Source organism: Maniola hyperantus, chromosome 6 (assembly GCF_902806685.2).
Source record: "Maniola hyperantus chromosome 6, iAphHyp1.2, whole genome shotgun sequence".
NCBI classification, from domain to species: domain Eukaryota; kingdom Metazoa; phylum Arthropoda; class Insecta; order Lepidoptera; family Nymphalidae; genus Maniola; species Maniola hyperantus.
The window spans coordinates 1,002,398-1,023,414 of record NC_048541.1 but is presented as its reverse complement, the minus strand read 5'-3'; the positions used below and the strand labels follow the sequence as shown (position 1 = coordinate 1,023,414).

The following is a 21,017-nucleotide window of genomic DNA, read 5'->3' as shown; positions in this document are numbered from 1 at the left end:
ATTTTTGAATATTCAACACCTAAGGAGGTGAAATAGGGGTTTGAAATTTGTGAAGTCCACGCGGACGAAGTCGCGAGCATAAGCTAGTAATAAATAAATAAAAAGTCGAAAAAAACGGCCCGAATTGAGAACCACCTCCTTTTTGGAAGTCGATTAATAAGTACATAGATTCTAACTCAAAGGGTAAAAATTATTAGTGAAATGCCACATTTCTCGTAGAAATCTACTTTCATGCAGCCTTGCGGGTTATGCGTTTCCTAGAATTTCTACTAGATAGGAGGTAGGTAGGCAAGCATAATTTTTCATTAGTTTTTCCTCCACTGAACAGCGCGATGAATTGTTTAGGTATAATAATAGCACTTAAGGTTTTTATTAAAAAACACTTGAGATATTTGCCCAAGTCCTAACCTTATTTGCGCGATATAACGACTAGATTAAAACACAACTAGATTACATACATCATTCTTCTATTGCTATAATCCTTAATAGTAAGAGGAGTAGATCTACGACAGTAATAGTGCATGGTGTTTGAACCGCCGACCTTTCGGAATCAGTCGGCCGACCAGTCCGCTCCCTCTGAGGTCTGAGGTCTGAGGTCTGCCAACGCTATGCTTTCAGTGTGCATTACTTCAGTTACTTCATAAGATTATTATCTTGATGTTTTGCATCACATCGGATTAGCATCTTAACCCATTCTATTTCGCAAAAAAATACATTCTGATAATATCACAAGACTTGCGATGCTTCTAAGCCTTTCAAATTCGGGCAGCTGCGGTTTGAAAAACGAGAAAAACTCGAGCTCATAAGCCATATCTAGAGCACTGTGTAACAAGTGCCAGTAGTATACAAATCTAAATCAGAGTAACATACTGTAGGTATGTGTAAAGTGGAGTGTATGACATAACTGCATCGGCTTTTTGTTGCCGGTAGATATATCGTGAATTAGGCTGCTTCCTATTCAGGGGTCGCTGTTCGATTTTGGGCACACTCTCTAACTTTTCGTAGCTGTTCCGTCCAACTTTGCTTGGGTGAAATCTGATGTACAGATGTACCAAGTCTCGCATCCATAATATTATGTCATCACTGGCAACAACACGCCTAAAGATTTTTGTCTTCAATAGCCTGATGTTACTTCTGGATAAGTGATACCGTAAAGCAAAATGTGTAGGTAAGTACTAGCTGACCCGCCCCGGCTTCGCTCGGGTCGAATTTAGAAAATCGGCGTGGGGATACCTAGAATTTTCAAAAATCCTGAAATAGGTACCTACGTATTTTTTTCTTTTCTAACCGAAAACCCAAATATCAATTTTCATAGAAATAACTTAAAAAATTACGGACTTTTTTATACAAATTTTCATCCCTTATTAAACCCTCTTAGCAGAAGAATTTTCAAAAATCGTGAAGTACGTTTTTTTGGTTCTTAACCGAAAGCCTGTAGGTATACCAAATTTTCATCGATGTAACTTAAATTGATAGACTTTCATACAAATTTCCATCGCCATTTACCCCCCTTAGGGATGGAATTTCAAGAAATCCTTTCTTAGCGGATACCTACTCTTTACAAAGAACACACCCTCCAAATTTCATGTCTCTAGGATCAGTGGTTTAGGCTGTGCGTTGATATAATATAAGTCAGTCAGTCAGTCAGTCAGTCAGGACTTTAAATTCTATATTATGTATCTTTGTGATTTTGCACATCCCGCCCCGCTTTACACCTCATATACTTTATAGTGCAGGCATTCAGACCTTACACTTAGGTACTGTTTTACTGTTTTAGTAGGTACCTTAGTAAGTAGGTATTTTTTTAAAAAAGAATATTAGCCATGTTAAATGACTAATATTCCCCTTTCCTCTCCAACTAAGCGTCAAGCTTGTGCTAGGAGTAGGCACGACAATAGTGCAACGGGCGGGGTTTGAACCGTCGACCTTTCGGTTTTCAGTCCACTGCTTTACCCGTTGAGCTATTGAGGCTCTAATTTGCTATTTTTATCTATTTTAATTAGCCTGAGGTTGAGTAATGTTACTGTTTCCCTCGCTGGTAATGTTGCATTGCAAATTTTGTAACCGTTTGTCAACGCGGTATTTTAGGGAAAGCGAATTATTGAAATTTGTTCCATCGCGAAAATATGGGTATATTGCGACAGAAATTCTTCTCTTTTAATGCAGAGTATTGTAAATATGTATGAAATGCATAAAATGCGTTGATAATGTTCTTGCACTTCACGAAGGCTTGTGAACTTTACTTGTGGTAACGTCGTTTATATGGTCATTGCGTAAGTGTGCGTGCATGTCGGACCAATCGGTCGCGAGCAAGCGCTCGCAAAAGCACACATTTACCTTACGTATACCGATACAACTTAAACACAAGCATGAGTCAGTGGCCTTCGTGAATTGCAAGAACTATACCTACCAAATGATTAGACGTCAGCCTTCCAGTCGGGGATTCTGGAGTTCGATCCCGGGCATGCACCTCTAACTTTTCTGATTCATGTGCGTTTTAAACAATGAACTATCACTTGATTTATGAATGTGAAGGAATGAAGGTGAAAGCCAATATCCTGAGGAAACCTGAATGCCCGAGAGTTCTCCATAAGTAGTATTCACAAAGCCGTGTGAAGTCTGCCAATCCGCACTTAGCCAGGGTGGTAAACTATGGCCAAAGTCAAACCCTTATGCTGAGAGAAGACCCGTTCCCAGTAGTGAGTTAGTGATGAGTTGATTGGCAAAGCATGTTTTATTGTCAAAATCATCATCATGATCAACCGACATGCGCCCACAGCTGGACATACTTAGTAAGTAAATAGGCTTCTTGAAGGAACATCTATAGGCTATACGCCACGGTCTTGCACCCCGCCGCCTGAATCCAGCGGATCCATGAGCCTCGTTTCGTGCCTCTTGACGTCGTCTGTCCACCTAGTGGGTATTGTCAAAATATGAAGTGGTAAATGCAATCGCCGTTGTAAGCTGTGATAGCCTTGTAGTTAGGATGTCCGCCTTCTAATCGCAGGTCGGGGGTTCGATCCTGGGCACGCTCCTCTTGCTTTTCGCAGTTATGTGCTTTAATGGTGAAGGAAAACACCGTGAGTAAACCTGCATGCCTGAGAGTTTTCCATAATGTTCTCAAAGGTGTGTGAAGTCTACCAATCCGCAAATAGCCAGCGTGATGGCCAAACTCTTCTCACTCTGAGAGGAGACCCGTGCTCTGTAGTGAGCCGGCGATGGGTCGATGATGAATACAATCGGCGCAGGCCGCGCTATGCAGCGTCGCGCTATCTTATCTCAGCGACCATTGTTTGAACACAATGCCATCTGATGTCATTATCGAAATCATTTCGGCTGTATTATCTGTTATCCGGTGTTACCGTCTGATGCGTTATAGAACAGTTCTTTGTTATGCATCTTTTTGTTATTAAACATCAATTAAATCAGAGCCTCAATAGCTCAACGGTTTGGGAGCGGACTGAGCTCAAATATCGCCGGTTAAAACCCCACCTGTTGCACTATTGTCGTACCTAGTACCTACTCCTAGCACAAGCTTTACGCTTAGTTGGAGGAGAAAGGGGAATATTAGTCCTGCTTAAGTATGGCTAATATTCTTTTAAAAAAATGCAATAGTCGTCCATTTTTAGGGTTCCGTATCCGAAGCGTGTCAACGGGAGTCTATTAATAAGTAAGCGTCCGTTGTCCGTCCGTCTGTCACCGGGCTGTATCTCTGTATCTAATAGCAAGAGTTGAAAAGTTCACAGAATGTGTATTTCTATTTCCGCTATAACGTGAAATCCATACTAATATTATACTTAAATGCGAAAGTATGTGTCTGTCTGTCTGTCTGTCTGCTAGCCTTTCACGGCCCATCCGTTCAACCGATTTTGATCAAATTTGGTACAAAATTGCTGCTATGAAAAATAAATCAAAATAGATAGTGTTATATCTTGTACGATATTTAAAGAAAAAATGTTCAAAAAAAATATTTAAGGTTTATGGTCATGATGAATCAATTTCTATTCGATTATTGTCGCTTCAAAAATTTGTACCTACTTAAGCCTTAGATACACTAGTAAAAAACTCATCTTCTACGCAAATTGAGATGCCATTTTGTCAATGCTTTAGAATTTAGATAAAAAACGTTATGAAAAATACGTTGCAGACGTTAAGTAGGTATACTTCAAATTACTTACAAATATAAGTACTTACTTACTTAAATTGTTTTTTTATTATTAAAATTTGGTAAACGTTAGCCAAATCAGCTATGAAGCAACGTAAGTGAAATATTAGGGCTGTCGATTATTATCTGGTTCTAATAGCCAAACTCAGAATAAAAATGAGACAGATTTATGTGAGAGATATAGCTCTGTCTCGTTCTAACTAAACTTAAGTAACGATTAAGCGACTCTGAGTATGGGTGAAGTAGGATTCTACGGAGTAGAATGTACAGGTAAAGCCCTTTCATATGATACCTTGGTATAGCAATCTTACTTTAAAAGTCGAAAATAGCAATATTTGTTCATGAACACATTTTAATTTTTTTCTTGTGATGTAACCAGAAATTCACGGTTTTCAGATTTTTCTCCTAATGTCTGTTATAAGACCTACGTACCTGCAAATTTCATGATTCTAGGTCAACGGGAAGTACCCTGTAGGTTTCTTGACAGACAGACAGACGGACAGACAGACAACAAAGTGATCCTATAAGGGTTCCGTTTTTCCTTTTTTAGGTACGGAACCCTAAAAACACGACTGCCCTGACAAAAACGTCTTTTTAACCGACTTCAAAAAAAGGAGGAGGTTCTCAATTCGTCGGAATCTTTTTATTTTTATTTTTATGTATGTTCCCCGATTACTCGAAGACGCCTGGACCGATTTTGAAAATTCTTTTTTTATTTGAAAGGGTATACTTCAAAGTTGGTCCCATTTAAATTTGGTGAAGATCTGATGAACATCTTCGAAGATAGATACTGGAACTCCTCAACGGATAAGAGTAAATTGCTCGCGATCAGTGTAATAGCTTAGTAAACAGTAGATTTTTAACCAGTCATAGCATAATTCCATGGGACCACTAAAAATTGTGAAATAAATTTCTTTTACAAAAAAAATAAAAACCAACTTCGATACACAAACACTAAAAATTGAAAAATAATTTAATTAATTACCGAATATATTATGTATATAAGAGTTAATATAGTTCCATAATAATATTTTTTGGGGTCGGTGCCAATGAGGTGCCATTGTGGAGTCTCATAAAAATATGAAGTCTAGACGATTCGCGCAGCTAAAGCTAATTGGCACCGGCACCAAAAAGTATTATTATGGAACTTTTAGGTACGGAATTATTTTTATGGAGATTTTTACGGAATTATTATTATGGAACTATTATGGAACTTTTAGGTACGGAACCCTAAAAACACGACTGCCCTGACAAAAACGTCTTTTTGTGTTTGCATTTAAATTTATCATCTAGTTAGTGTAAGTGGCACTGCCCGTCCCAAATAATAATGGCTCTTACGCCCGATTCAATAATCAGTTTAGGAACGGCAGTCGGTTGGAACGGCATTTCGAACCAGTGGTAAATTAAAACTACCTGACTAAGTATTCATAAGCACTTTTAAAAAGTTTACATGAATAAAAAAACATTCTATTCTATTCTATTCTTTATAAGTAGTCAGCAGCCCTGGTTAGATGGTCGGCGTAAAGATTAACGTGACGAATCTCCAACAGGTCAAGGACGTCGACAGCGAGAGCCAGCGTTCCGCCCGCCTGCCCGACTCCGCCAGCGGACTCGAGGAGAGGCTGTGAGTTTCTTTTTTTTCTTTCTGATACTAGTTAGCCCTTGGCTGCGATCTTACCTGATGATAAGTGCAAGAACATTTTGCAACTTCAATTGACACTGAAACGAGTTGTAGTTTTGACGAAGTAGTACTTAGAAATTCTTTGAGTTTTGAAGGACTCTCTCGCACACTTAAACCCTTTCTTGGATGTCAAAGTCAAGGTCAAAGTCGAATGTTTTGTTCAAAATAGGTTTATTACCTATTTATTACACTTTTTAATGGGCGGTTGTTGTATTTGTAAGATGTCTAAGTGGTGTCAGTTTTTTACGCGAACTTAAAACTAAAGCTCCGAGGGTTCCAAACGCGCCTAGGTCTGAGAAGAGCCCAACATATACTAAGCCGGGTATTCTTTTTATTATCACCACTTTACAAAATCACTTAAACTTATTAGAACTATCACAATTTCCCAAGCTTTCTTATTATTTAAATAATCTTTTACATTGGAATAGGATTTTTCGATAAGTTTACGTTTTATGAAAACTTTGAACTTGTTGAGAGACACCTCCAATATGTCTTCTGGAAGCTTATTATAAAAGCGTATAGAATTACCAACTTTATTGAATTGCTAACTTTACTTAGCCTAGAGGTGGGCATGAAGATGCTAACTGCCTTGCGGGGCTCACAGTCACAACCCGTTGTGGCTCCCTAAAGAAAGGGCAACTCCCCTTTGTAAAGATTGAAAGTAGGTAATGGTGACTCAATGTGGCTAATTCCGCTGTACACAATCTCTAAACTAAACTAAAATGACAGGTCTGAATCTATTGCTATCCCTTTCATAAGGTTGCTTGCAGAAAAGGATGGCACTAGATCATGACCTGTTAATTTAGTTTAGTTTAGAGATTGTGTACAAGAGAATCGGCCCCAATACCATGTTATAAATGCTCACGTACCTAGATTGTAATGCCCTCTTGGCTATTTTGTATGGAGGTAGTTCAGCGTTATTTAGACGTTAGACCCAAACTTAATATTTTTTATTTTTCATTCAGATACAAGTTAGCCCTTGACTGCAATCTCACCTGGTGGTAAGTGATGATGCAGTCTAAGATGGAAGCGGGCTAACCGGTTTAATAAAAACTGCCATACCCCTTGTATGGTAGTTTTATCAAATCCATGCCCCATTGGTTTCTACACAGCATCGTACTATCCACGCTATTATTATAAATGCGAAAGTGTGTCTGTCTGTCTATTACGTTTCCTGATCCATCCATTTAACCATTTCGAAGAATCGTACAGAGATAGCTTGCATTGAGATTTTTATTCCGGAAAATCAAAGAGAGCCTCTAGGATTTTTAAAACCCTAAATCTAAACGGAAAAAAGCATCTAGTATCTAATAAAAATGTATAAATTACATAACAAAGAGGCGATACAAAAAGCAGAATTGCTAAGTACAAAAAAGATAAAATTAAGAAAACAAGAAAATTAGCACTTCAATAAACTATTCACGCGTCCCCAAATCACTTAAATAAATAAACACCTACCTACCTACCGCCTTATCTTACGCACAAAATAGTACCTATCTATCATGTAAATAATGAAATAGCTTCTTTGAAAGATGGCATCTTAATATCCAGGAAGTCTAGATCGCATCGTTGCAATATGCTATTAGAGAGCCAGCGCGTGCCAGACCCTCGTTATTTTATAAAAGCTGAAAGTTTCTCTGCGTATTGTCCCCAACACAGGGGAGGATCATATTCAATTTCAATTTCAATTTTCATTTATTGCATTTCCACAAACTACATCATATTAAGTATGTACAAAGTATTATGGATACCCGCAGTTTGAGTGTCGCAATTCTCGGTAGGAACGCCATTCTGAACCAGGCAGTGGTAAAGTAAACTAAGTAGTTGACGATACAAAAGCACTTGTATTATTCTTTTCTTTTCTTGAACGATCAGCGACTATGAAGTTTGGCTCATGGTGGCTTTAAAATAAAATAAAAACAAAAATCTTTTTTATTCGAATAAATATTAATAAATAATAAAGTCTAATTTGTTCATATTTTCTTCGGAATAGTATTAGAAACCACGTCATGAAAACACTTTATACTTTGACGTAAGATTTCTTAAACCTTTATTACCTGTCGTCCACTATGATCCAAACTTCATAGTCGCTGATCGTTCCTCCCTGTTTTGGGGACAATACGCAGGGAAACTTTCGGCTTGTATAAAATAGCGAAGGTCTGGCACGCGCTGGCTCTTAGTCCATAAGTATCTTTACTTATGTAACCACTTGGTTTGGTGGAGTTGAGACACAAGTGAATTAAGCTCGGCTTTGATGTACCCTATTTGATGAATGCATTACAGAATATTACATTTGTCCTGGTTTTAAATTCAGACCAATAAAATAACTAAGAATGCAAGTCTTAAAGTTGTGTGTAGAAACAACATTGCCTCTTTTTTGTAATAAAACGCAATGTATAGCGTGCCAAACTCGGGTCAATGCCCCGCCTACGATGCGGCATTGACATTGACTCCAAGTGGCCTAGTTGTACAACGTTCGTTGACCTCTAGCGTCAGTCAGGTGTTTTATTTGCAGTATATCGTGAACTTTTACAAAATGTAGGATTTTTTTATATATTTTTTGTTTTTCGCGTTCTTTTTTGTGGTATCATAACATAATCACCTGTTTTCGTTTTTTCTAGCGATGGTCACACCTGTATATCACCAACGTAAAATATAAATTTGATATTTTGGCGGGTTTCCAATAGTTACAAAAACTGTCATAACGCTCAATTCATTTATTTATTCATGCTATCGGTATAGCATATGTACACTCCACTGCAGTGCACAATGCGTGATACAGATTACAGATATCTTGCCGCGAACAACTAGATCGGCAATAATGTGAGACGCGAAATAATTACACATGTAATATCTAACAAGAAGTGATCGAGACAATGGCGAGGCAAAAACCGCGCCAGCGCAGCGCAGCGACTGAAACGTTTCCTTTGCTTAAACGGTTAGGTAAAACTTATTAAACCTACGTAGGTATATCATATCGCTTATGTATTTCATCCGCCTTCTATATTTTTTTTTTTTAAAGAATATTAGCCATATGAAATGACTAATATTCCCCTTTCCTCTCCAATTAAGCGTCAGGCTTGTGCTAGGAGTAGGTACGACAATAGTGCAACGGGCGGGGTTTAAACCGTCGACCATTCGGTTTTCAGTCTACTCCTATACCGGTTGAGCTATTGAGGCTCTTAGAATTCGGAGGTCTAATTAAATATCACTTGCTTTAACGGTGAAGGAAAACATCGTGAAGAAACCTGTAGGGCGATTTCGTAAAATCTGCATTAATCATTATTACAATCTCAATTGTTGTGATGGGCTGAATTTGTGCTATTCTTGTTGCAACAATGCATTGTAGCCAATAGTGAGCGAGCGTCAACCAATCAGAGGTGATTGCGATCGTGACATTGCATGAGCCGTCATTCTACCGCAATCGAGCAGCTGAACACCTGAGAGTTCTTCATAATGTTCTCAAAGGTGTGTGAAGTCTGCCAATCAGCACATATATGGCCAGCGTGGTAGACTATGGCCAAACCGCTTTTCATCCTGAGAGGAGACCCGTGCTCGGTAGTGAGCCGGCGATGGGTTGATCATGATCTCGAGCCTCGATTAGCTCAACGGTTAATGGAGCGGACTGAAAAACAAATGGTCGCCCGTTCAAATCCCACCCGTAGCACTATTTCAAAATCAGAATCAAAATCAAATATTTTATTCAAAGTAAGTACATACGGAGTACACTTTTTGAATGTCATTACAAAAGTAAAATCACAAAATAAAAATAAAAATAGAATAAATCAGTTTACAAATTTAAGAGGTTAAGTAATTATTGTAAAAAATAGTAATTAAATTATCAAATAGTAAGTCATCAGTTACAATTCAACGTCAAAATTAACAAAAAATAACAATAAATAATAAAACACTTAATGTAATGACCCTTGGTCCGTGGGGTCGCTATAAAACTTTTTAAGGAAATAGCAAAAAGGTTAGTCGACATCACAGGAGACCGAAGAGCTGGCAGCTACCTCGGACAAAGAATTAGCCTAGCTATCCAAAGGGCGAACGCTGCCAGTATCTTCGGAACCTTGCCTAAAGGGACTCCTTTTAATAATATATTTTAGTTATAATATTATATTTTTTAAGGTTTTAGTTTTAGTTTAAATTATTACTTAATGTTATGTAACATTTTATCCCGGAAAATCGAAGAGTTTCCACGGGATTTTTAAGAAACCTAATTCCACGCGGACGAAGTCGCGGGCATCAGCTAGTAAAATAATAAAGGTAAGTAAGTGCCTAGTATGTTTTAATATTTTATTTAAACAAACTCAAGTTTATGTACCCTTCTAGATGTATTCCGTGCCTTATCAATTCTAAGTTCTAACAAATGTGTTTCGCTAATACAATGTTTCTTTGTTTTATAAAATATAACGGGATTGTTTAATATTGTCTTATGTGTAAAAATAACTACTTAAATCATTTTCGTTTGTGTAGAAAATATAGCAATATGTGCCTACATGGTACTTTATATACTTTTATTTACCGCCTTCAATTATAATTTTAGGCTTTTATAAGACATCCTAAATGACTTTCTTTTTCCATCCATCCATCGCTCGCCGCTGGCTCACTGCAGAGCACGGGTCTCCTCTCAGAGTGAGAAGGGTTTGGCCATAGTCTACCACGCTGGCCATGTGCGTATTGGTAGACTTCACACACCTTTGAGAACATTATGGAGAACTCTCAGGTATGCAGGTTTCCTCACGATGTTTTCCTTCACCGTTAAAGCAAGTGAAATTTAATAACTTAAAAACGCACATAACTCCAAAAAGTTAGAGGTGTGTGCCCGGGTTCGAACCTCCGACCTCGATTAGAAGGCGGATGTCCTAACCACAAGGCTACCACAGCTTTTGACATTTGCTATAAATTAAATATTCAAAATTAATAAGTGTACTTAAACTAAACCTCAAAAACCTCAAACTGTTGTTTGATGTTTCAGCATTGAGTTATGTAGAGATAACCACATCACTGTGTTTCGGTCAAAAAATGACTGAATGGCGGAGGACCTTGCTGTTGTTATCGCTGACACGCTGGAAGCACTAACTATGGCAGAACTAGGCCATCGAACACTTTGTGCTAATGCTAAACTTCACACATTTGTTCAACGGATATCCCGCGTTGATAATAATAAACCGTCCAAGTGCGAGTCAGACTCGCGCACCGAGGGTTCCATACTACTAGGCTATCATCGCTTCCCTCTTCCCCTAACAAACTATACTGGGGATCTGAAAGCTCGATGTTTTTTTTTTTGCGTGAAACCTCGTCTCAAGATCACCTTGGTTTATTGAAAAACAGAAGTTACAGTACTTACCCGTCTCGTCTAACTTCTAGTTTGCTCTGAAGTTATAGTACGTGACAGGTCGAGATGGCAATCGGGGTATGAGGCGGGAGGACGCCCCACACACCCGCACAGCTGCCATGCTAACCCGGTGTGGGATAGCGCGGGTAACGTACGGGTGTGCGGGGCGTTCTCCGGGCGATCTCGACTTGTCGCAATATGTACCTACTAGCAGACCCGCCCCGGCTTCGCTCGGGTGGAATTTAGAAAATTGAGGTGGGGGTTGAATTTCCAAAAATCCTGAAATGCATATTTCTTCATTTGTTGCCGAAAATCCAAATACCAATTTTCATGCAAATAACTTGAAAAATGACGGACTTTCATACAAACTTTCATCCCCTATTTAACCCCCTTGGTAGTAGAATTTCCAAAAATCGTGAAATACGTATTTTTTAATTTTTTATTGAAAGCTTAAGTACCAATTTTCATCGATGTAACTTCAAAAATGACCGACTTTCATACAAACTTTCATCCCCCATTTAACCCACTTAGGGGTGGAATTTCGAAAAATCCTTTCTTAGTGGATACCTACTCTTCGCAAAGAATATAACCTCCAAATTTCATGTCTTTAGGACCAGCGGTTTAGGCTGTGCGTTGATATCTATGTCAGTCAGTCAGTCAGGACTTTGAATTTTATATATATAGATACACATACAAAGGCTGCAGTTTCCACCAATACCAGAGTGAACTAGAGTCAGGGACCTCTAGGTTTGATCCTGCGATGTGTTACCTAAATATTAGGCTATGGTAACGTAAAATCATAGCAAAATATAGGGTTACCTTACCTGACCTACCTTGCTTGCGTCAAATGTATTAACATTTGACACCTGCCAGCGACGTCGAAGCCTCGTCGTTTTGTTAGAAGTTCCCTAACTGTCGTGAACTTTTTTTTTTTAAATAGAGATAGCGAGCAAACGAGCAGGCGGGTCACCTGATGTTAAGTGATTACCCCGCCCATGAACTGTGATCAATACGGCTAAGGATAAAGCAATTATTATATTTAAAACTTAGAAAGCTTTCATATTATTAAGCTTCAATACCATATAATCTGTTTTGACGACCTCCCTGGCGCAGTGGTGAGCGCTGTGGTCTTATTAGTGGGAGGTCCCGGGTTCGATTCCTGGCAGGGGTTTGGAATTTTATAATTTCTAAATTTCTGGTCTGGTCTGGTGGGAGGCTTCGGCCGTGGCTAGTTACCACCCTACCGGCAAAGCCGTGCCGCCAAGCGATTTAGCGTTCCGGTACGATGCCGTGTAGAAATCAAAGGGGTATGGGTTTACTAAAAACTGCCATACCCCTTCCAGGTTAGCCCGCTATCATCTTAGACTGCATCATCACTTACCACCAGGTGAGATTGCAGTCAAGGGCTAACTTGTATGTGAATAAATAAATAAAAAAAAAATCTGCTGATACAATACCTGTTATACAAATTGCCTGTACAGTAATTGCGACAACATTCACGTGTATAAACAACAATGACACGCATAATCGGCCTTATCTTCCGCACTCATCACAAACAGAGATGCTCACAGTGAAATTACAATACTGTGGCCCTACCGCGGTTGTTTGACAGCTACAATGTCACGATCGCAATCATCTCTGATTGGTTGACGCTCGCTCACTATTGGCTACAATGCATTGTTGCAACAAGAATGGCACAAATTCAGCCAATCAGAACAATTGAGATTGTAATAATGATTGATGCAGGTTTTAGACAATCGCCCTACCGATTTAGGTCACAGCTCATTATTGTTTTATTAAGAAATCTATATTAATATATAGAAAAGGAAAAGCTGACTGACTGACTGATCTATCAACGCACAGCTCAAACTACTGAACGGATCGGGCTGAAATTTGGCATGCAGCTAGCTATTATGACGTAGTTAGCATACGCTAAGAAAGGATTCTTGAAAATTCAACCCCTAAGGGAGTGAAATAGGGGATTGAAATTTGTGTAGGCCACGCGGATGAAGTCACGGGAATAAGCTAGTCTAAATAAATATAAGGAAAAGGTGACTGACTGACTGATTTATCAACGCACAGCTCAAACTACTGGACAGATTGGGCTGAAATTTGGCATGCAGATAGCTATTATGACGTAGGCATCCACTAAGAAAGGATTTTTGAAAATTCAAACCTAAGGGGGTAAAATAGGGGTTTTAAATTTGTGTAGTCCACGCGGACGAAGTCGCAAGCATAAGCTAGTTTATAATAATAATGAAACTATGGCTTGCTATTTCACGCAAAAAAGCCGGAACTTTTGTTTCATTCGAGAGCCCTTTGTCTTCTTATCGCTTGATGTTATTTAATAATATTAATATGCAAATCTTCTTACTTACCATAAAATCATTTAGCATCTCTCGCGCATACTAAAATACTGTCGGATATGATAATTTATTGATCGGATCTTTCGCTTTTCTTTATTCATCAGTCGTGACTCGTGACCTTCGTGGAGACTGCCTTTGTTGATAAATAATTTAATGGTCGTATTGTTGCATGTGCAGTCAACTAAAAATATTTTTTATTTATAAGTAGTTCTAGATATTTTTTGAAAATCGATTAAACATATTTTGTCATTTAGATTTTTGGGAGTTCCGTGTTTTACAGTTTATACCTATCTAGGTACTTAGCAGTGGCGTGCATAGGGCTTGAAGCCAGGGTAGGCACTAGTTAGGTAGGAACCTGTTTACTGGCAGGTCATAATGTAAAATTTGCATTGAGCTATTACAACTGGGGTAAGCAGTGCATTTATGCCTCTATGACCTGCACGCCACTGGTACTTAGGTAGCACAGAAAATTCAACAGGTCAAGAGTACGCATATACTATAGACCCATATACAAGGTTTTGTATAAAAACAAAATCGTAAATGTAGGCGGGGGACAGGGGAGAATGCTTTGCTGTGATTGTAGGTGGTGAAAGTTTCTTCCCTGGAATTCTTTTTAGAACTGAAATAATCACACTAACGTAACAGGTTAAAAATGCTTAGTTGAAAAAGGCTTCAGCTTTTTTTAGGGTTCCGTACCTCAAAAGGAAAAACGGAACCCTTATAGGATCACTTTGTTGTCTGTCTGTCTGTCTGTCTGTCTGTCTGTCTGTCTGTCTGTCTGTCTGTCTGTCTGTCTGTCTGTCTGTCTGTCTGTCTGTCTGTCTGTCTGTCTGTCTGTCTGTCTGTCTGTCTGTCTGTCTGTCTGTCTGTCTGTCTGTCTGTCTGTCTGTCTGTCTGTCTGTCTGTCTGTCTGTCTGTCTGTCTGTCTGTCTGTCTGTCTGTCTGTCTGTCTGTCTGTCTGTCTGTCTGTCTATCCGTCTGTCTGTCAAGAAACCTACAGGGTACTTCCCGTTGAAATCATGAAATTTGGCAGGAAGGTGGGTCTTATAGCTGACATTTGGGGAAAAATCTGAAAACCGTGAATTTAGGGTTAGATCACACAAAAAAAATTAAATTGTGGTCATGAACTAATAATTAGTATTTTCAACTTTCGAAGTGAGTGACTATATCAAGTGGGGTATCATATGAAAGGAACAGATTTTTATTTATTTTTATGCATCATAGTTTTTGAATTATCGTGCAAAATGTCGAAAAAATACGACTGTAGTACGGAACCCTCATTGCGCGAGCCTGACTCGCACTTGGCGGGTTTTTTCTTTACTTAAGTTTAACTTAGTTTGGATTCTAGTCTTAAGGGTCACGCTATTTTTCACATTTTTTTTGATAAATGTGGTGATGATTTGAAAAATAAATGAGCTGTGACCTCGCGAAGAAGCCTTTTTAGGCGAAACACTAGGAAGCCTAGCCCGCCTACTCGTAGTGGGAAGGTGTAATAACAATATACCTATTTGCTGTCTTACATATACCATATTGTATTATTAAAACCGCTTATGTATAACAGATGATAGCCTAGTGGTTAAGACGTCGGCTTCTTATTCGGGGGGTCCAGAATTCGACCCGGACTCGTACCTACCTCTAACTTTTCAGAGTCATGAACGCTAGATGCAATTAAATATCGCTTATCGCGGTAAAGGAAAACATCGTGAGGAAACCTGCAAGCCTGGGAGTTCTCCATAATGTTCTCAAAGGTGTGTTAAAGTTTATCAATCCGCATTGAGCCAGCGCGACTCATTCTGAGAGGAGAACCGTGCTCAATAGAGGTTTGGTAATAGGTTGATCATGATAACAGATAAAGTCTCAGTTTTCCATTAATTGGGTTTAAGTATACTTTACATTATTTAGTACGTAACAGCCACAGAATATATTATAGTAGTAGTACACAGTGGCGTGCACAGGGTTCAAAGCCAGGGTAAGCAGTATTTAGGAAGGTACCTATTTACATTGAGCATTGAGCTATTTCAACTAGGGTAACTATTTCTTAGGTAAGCAGTGCTTTTATTAGTACAGCTACAGTTTTAAAATAGACTAACCAATCAGTTGCAAAATTAAATTTTCAATGGTGGCTAGTAATTTAAATAATAAACAATTAACCTCTTTGAGTTTATCTTGAAATTTCAATGATCCAAACAACCGCTAAACAAAATCGGTTGTTATTTTTTAGCGCCTTGTACCTACAATTAGTTTGTGTAATAAAATGATAGGTTTTTGCTCTTGGCGTATTATTTCCAAATTAGCAAAGGCTATAAAATTCGCTTTGGTATGCTATTATTGGAAATCTAAACAGTACTTTTTTGTGTTAATTACAAATATTTTTATTATACTTTGTAAGTAGGTATCTAGTTATTAAAATTTTATTCTTAATGTTGGTTGAAGGTGGGTTGTCCTCATTATCATTATAACCTATTAGCGGCCTGGCTCACTACTGATCACGGATCTAATCTCACAATAAGAAGGGGCCCAGGTATACATATTAATCTATGAAGGGGCCTTAGTTCACCATACTAGCCAAGTGCGGATTGGTAGACTACACAGAGACATTACGGAGAACTCTCAGGCATGTAGATTGTTTTTCCTTGTTTTTTTCTCACCATTTAAGCAAGTGATATTTAATTGTATAAAACGCACAATAACTCCAGAAAGTTAGATTGCGTACAAGGCATTGAAATCAGGACTCTTGAATACAAGGCTGTAACACCGCTTCATGGAGTTTAACGGAGCTTAAGGCGAGTCACCGAGGCGGGCAGCGCGGCTTTGAAGTAAACCGCTTGGCAACGTTCAAATTCTGTGTTTCAAACGTTAAATTTGAATTCAATTAATTATAGAAGTCCTGTTGAAAATTTAGCAGGTTCTCTGTAGTACTTAAAGACAAATATTTTCATATAAAAATTATTTGCCAAGTCAGAAATTTTAGTATTAAATCATTCGTTTTAGACTTTTATTTCGGCTTATTTCAAGATTTTATTTGATCGAGTGAAGTATGTATGTATGTATGTATGTATATACTTTATTGCACCACAGAAACACAAATGACAGGTTACAAAAAGAAATCTTAATAAGTAGAAGTACTTCCTATTGTGTATGAAAGTAGCACATTCTTTAGACAATGTCTTTAGGTATATTGTATATTTTTAGCAAGGCCATTATTTAATAGTAAATACCTAAAACATTTTTTTTTTTTTAAAGAATATTAGCCATTTTTTAAATGACTAATATTCCCCTTTCCTCTCCAATTAAGCGTCAAGCTTGTGCTAGGAGTAGGTACGACAATAGTGCAACGGGCGGGGTTTGAACCGTCGACCTTTCGGTTTTCAGTCCACTCCTATACCGGTTGAGCTATTGAGGCTCGATTTGATCTAGCAAACCAGTTTTTTCCGCTTAGCCTCGGTGAATCGCCTTAATGGAATATGGCAAATTACATCTGCAAATTGAACATCACGTTTCGACAGATGTGGCTCAAATAATTGCCACGACATCTATCGTATAATGGCCGCTCCAAGCGACTGCATGCTATATGACTGTGACATAATTATACATAACTGCGAGTGTGTATGCAGCACGCAATCGCTTGTTTGTTGTTTACAACTATAGCAAACTATACCAATGTTCAATTGACTAGAACTGATCATCAAAGTACTATATAGACTAGTGACCCTGCCCGGACGACGGACGATTAATTATTAAGATGAAAATGATATAATAATGATATAAAGAAATTAGAAAAAAGATGCATGTTGCATCTTTTTAGGGTTCCGTGCCTCAAAAGGAAAAACGGAACCCTTATAGGATCACTTTGTTGTCTGTCTGTCTGTCTGGCAAGAAACCTACAGGGTACTTCCCGTTGACCTAGAATCATGAAATTTGGCAGGTAGGTAGATCTTATAGCTGACATTTGGGGAAAAATCTGAAAACCGTGAATTTAGGGTTAGATCACACAAAAAAAACTAAATTGTGGTCATGAACTAATAATTAGTATTTTCAACTTTCGAAGTGAGTGACTATATCAAGTGGGGTATCATAATATGAAAGGTCTTCACCTGTACATTCTAAAACAGATTTTTATTTATTTTTATGCGTCATAGTTTTTGAATTATCGTGCAAAATGTCGAAAAAATACGACTGTAGTACGGAACCCTCATTGCGCGAGCCTGACTCGCACTTGGCTGGTTTTTTCCAATTTCTTTACTACGTAGTTGATCATAAAATACAAGCGCGCTCGTTGATGTCTTTTGAATAAGACTTTGAAATCACGGAATGTACAGTGTTATGGATAAGGTTTCAAAATAAATAATCTTTGATGATCATAAATTACGTGAATTTCCTCTATATGCAAATAAAACTTTGAAGGTATTTGAAATTTTGACGTGATGATTATGATGATGATGATGATGACAATAATAGACTTTTACATGGATGTAGTAAATGTTAACATAATATTTTATGGGAAACATTAGAATTCTCATGAATAAGGGAAGACCTATACAAGTGCTTACAAGGGCCATAAGATCTCTGGTTTACATAAACATTTTACTGCCTCCATCCAATAAACATGGGTGATGATCATGTACCTACATTGTATATTGTAGGTAAATATGTAAAAGGAAAAGGTGACTGACTGACAAACTGACTGACTGATCTATCAACGCACAGCTCAAACTATTGGACGGATCGGGCTGTGGCATGCAGATAGCTATTATGACGTAGACATCCGCTAAGAAAGGATTTTCGAAAAAATGTGGGTTTGAAATTTGTGTAGTCCACGTGGACGAAGTCGCGAGCATAAGCTAGCTCTAAATAAGATCATAGAAATGGTAGGTATTTGCCGATGTTTGACATGATCATAGTCACAAAGTCTAGGGCGGGCGGGATACAAGAGCCGTACCTATAAGTTACTAGCTTAGATGATGATGATGATCAAATATTTTGAATACCTACCTACTATAACTATAGGCTATAGGTACACATTTAAACAAAGGAAATCACAATTTGGCACATCGTCATAATTGAAGAAAGCCACAAAACTTGTTGAGTCAGATGGACAGTCATATTTTAACCAGCAATGACTGACAAAACAATACGAGTGCTATGGTTTTAGTAGACTATAATAGGTAGGTACCTACTGAATATTATCAAGATGTAAAATATTTTGTTAATTAGTATTTTGGGCAAGGAAGTTCTGTGCAGGTTTTAGTAAAAATACTTGTTCTACAAAATGTTGCGCGAGCATTTCTCTGACATATTACCTAAAGGGCACGTACCTACATATAACAACGAAGCCAGTTCGGGGACAGAGACACGTAACATGCGAAAGTTCATGCTCATAGCTGAACATCGGCAATTAAGAGGGAAAGCGAGTCCTTATGAGGGGCACGACAGCGTTACGTAGCCCGTATCGCAGAGCGCGATACCATTCATGATTATGAAGTGGCGCAATTGATAAGTGCATGTACTGCTTATTTAAATAGACTAGAGTATCAGTACTCTTATTATAAATGCGAAAGTGTGTTTGTTTGTTGGTTTGTCCTTCAATCCTCAATTTGAGCCTCAATAGCTCAACCGGTAAAGGAGTGGACTGAAAACCGAAAGGTCGACGGTTCAAACCCCGCCCGTTGCACTATTGTCGTACCTACTCCTAGCACAAGCCTGACGCTTAGTTGGAGAGCAAAGGGGAATATTAGTCATTTAACATGGCTAATATTCTTTTTAAAAAAAAAAAAACAAAAAAAAAACACGTCGCAACGGTGCAACGGATTTACGTGATTTTTTGCATGGGTATAGATAAAGACCTGGAGAGTGACATAGGCTACTTTTTATCCCGGAAAATCAAAGAGTTCCCACGGGATTTTTAAAAATCTAATTCCACGCGGACGAAGTCGCAGGCATCAGCTAGTTTATAATAAGGGTAATATTAAAATCCATATCCGGATTTTAAAAAATGCAGATCACTCAATCACACTTGCAAGCTGCACTGGAATCTACAGTGAAAACGATTGGGGTGGACGTGATCTGAATAATTATTACTTGTACCACAGACACACGAGTAGATATCCCTAACAGACACTAAGTTATGGGTATAAGCGGTAAGCGAAACAAAAGAAAACTCATTTATTTCATTTCCATGCCATAAGGTAAAAAAAAGTACCTATATATTTTTAACTTATTATTGTGGCTAATTCCATTTTACACAATCTCTAAACTAAACTAAAATGGCACGTCTAAATCTATTCCTATCCCTTTCATAATGTTGCTTGCGGAAAAGGATGGCACTAAATTTAGACCTGTTAATTTAGTTTAGTTTAGAGATTGTGTACAAGAGAATCGTAACAAATACTATATTAAGTCAATGCTTATTAAGTAATAATTATTTCAATACCTACTTAAAACTATAAGTAATTAGATAATAAAATTGCTAACCAGTAGTTACTTTGAAAAATAGGACATTGGCTCATAGCCGTCATGTGCCACTATAGTTTGCTAATCTTTCAAGGACCGGTTTTTCCATTACCAAATAATCTTAAAAGTGAAGATTGTCATTTTTTCGTACGACCAAATTTTTTCTGAACAATATCCGCCGCATGACGGCCGCAAATTCTTCAGATTGGATTCAGAATTTTAAACAGCCCGTGGGAACTCTGATTTTCCGAGATAAAAGTAGCTAAGTGCTTCCCTGGGATGCAATGCAAGCTATATAAATAAAATAAATAAAAATCTTTTTATTCCTATAAACTTTTACAAGTACTTACGAATAGTCGGATGCATCTACCAATCTCGGTTCGGAATATCTGTATTTACTACACGTCAAAATTGGTTTAACGGATGGGCCGTGAAAAGCTAGTAGACAGACAGACAGTCTGACTTTCTTTTTATATTTGCTTTATTTCAGACTAGATGATGCCCGCGACTTCGTCTTAGTTTTTTAAAAATCCCGTGTGAACTCTTTGATTTAGCTGTGTCCTTCCCCGGGATGTAAGCTAACTCTGTACCAAATTTCATCAAGGTTAAACTGTTGGGCCGTGAAAAGCTAGCAGACAGACAGACAGAGAGACACACTTTCGCATTTAAAATATTAGTATGGATTTGCTCTCTTTATTTTCTTTTTGTTTTTATAAATTTTTTCCTACGGATAGTCATCAGCTACCTGTCTCGCAGACTTCGATCGCTCGCTCCTACGTCTTGTTCCGTGTGAGCGAAATGGAGAGGACGTGCGTCGGTTTAATTGCGCACGCGCCGCGCTCAGTTACCCAAACCAGTGCGCATTCTGGTAATGAACCTGACTGCTACTGTTTCACTGCTTTACTTACGATCATCGAAGATGAAAATGAAAATGAAAATCTTTTTTATTCGTATAAACTTTTACAAGTGCTTACGTATAGTCGAATAGAAAGTTTTAACACGACTGCCCAATAA

General features: G+C 38.1%; 1 protein-coding gene and 1 long non-coding RNA gene across 2 annotated transcripts in view; one reads left to right on the top strand and one right to left on the bottom strand.

Moving 5' to 3' along the window:
- Window positions 1–21,017, top strand: part of LOC117982968 (endothelin-converting enzyme homolog) — a 68,645-nt gene that overhangs the window by 6,777 nt on the left and 40,851 nt on the right. Inside the window, exon 2 of the mRNA XM_034969410.2 lies at window positions 5,716–5,789. Within this exon, the coding sequence (XP_034825301.1) occupies window positions 5,716–5,789 (74 nt within the window). The remainder of the gene's footprint in view (window positions 1–5,715; window positions 5,790–21,017) is intronic.
- LOC138402504 (uncharacterized) overlaps window positions 16,786–21,017 on the bottom strand; it is a 73,040-nt gene continuing 68,808 nt past the window's right edge. The window contains exon 3 of the long non-coding RNA XR_011236879.1: window positions 16,786–16,955. This is a non-coding gene — a long non-coding RNA (uncharacterized lncRNA). The remainder of the gene's footprint in view (window positions 16,956–21,017) is intronic.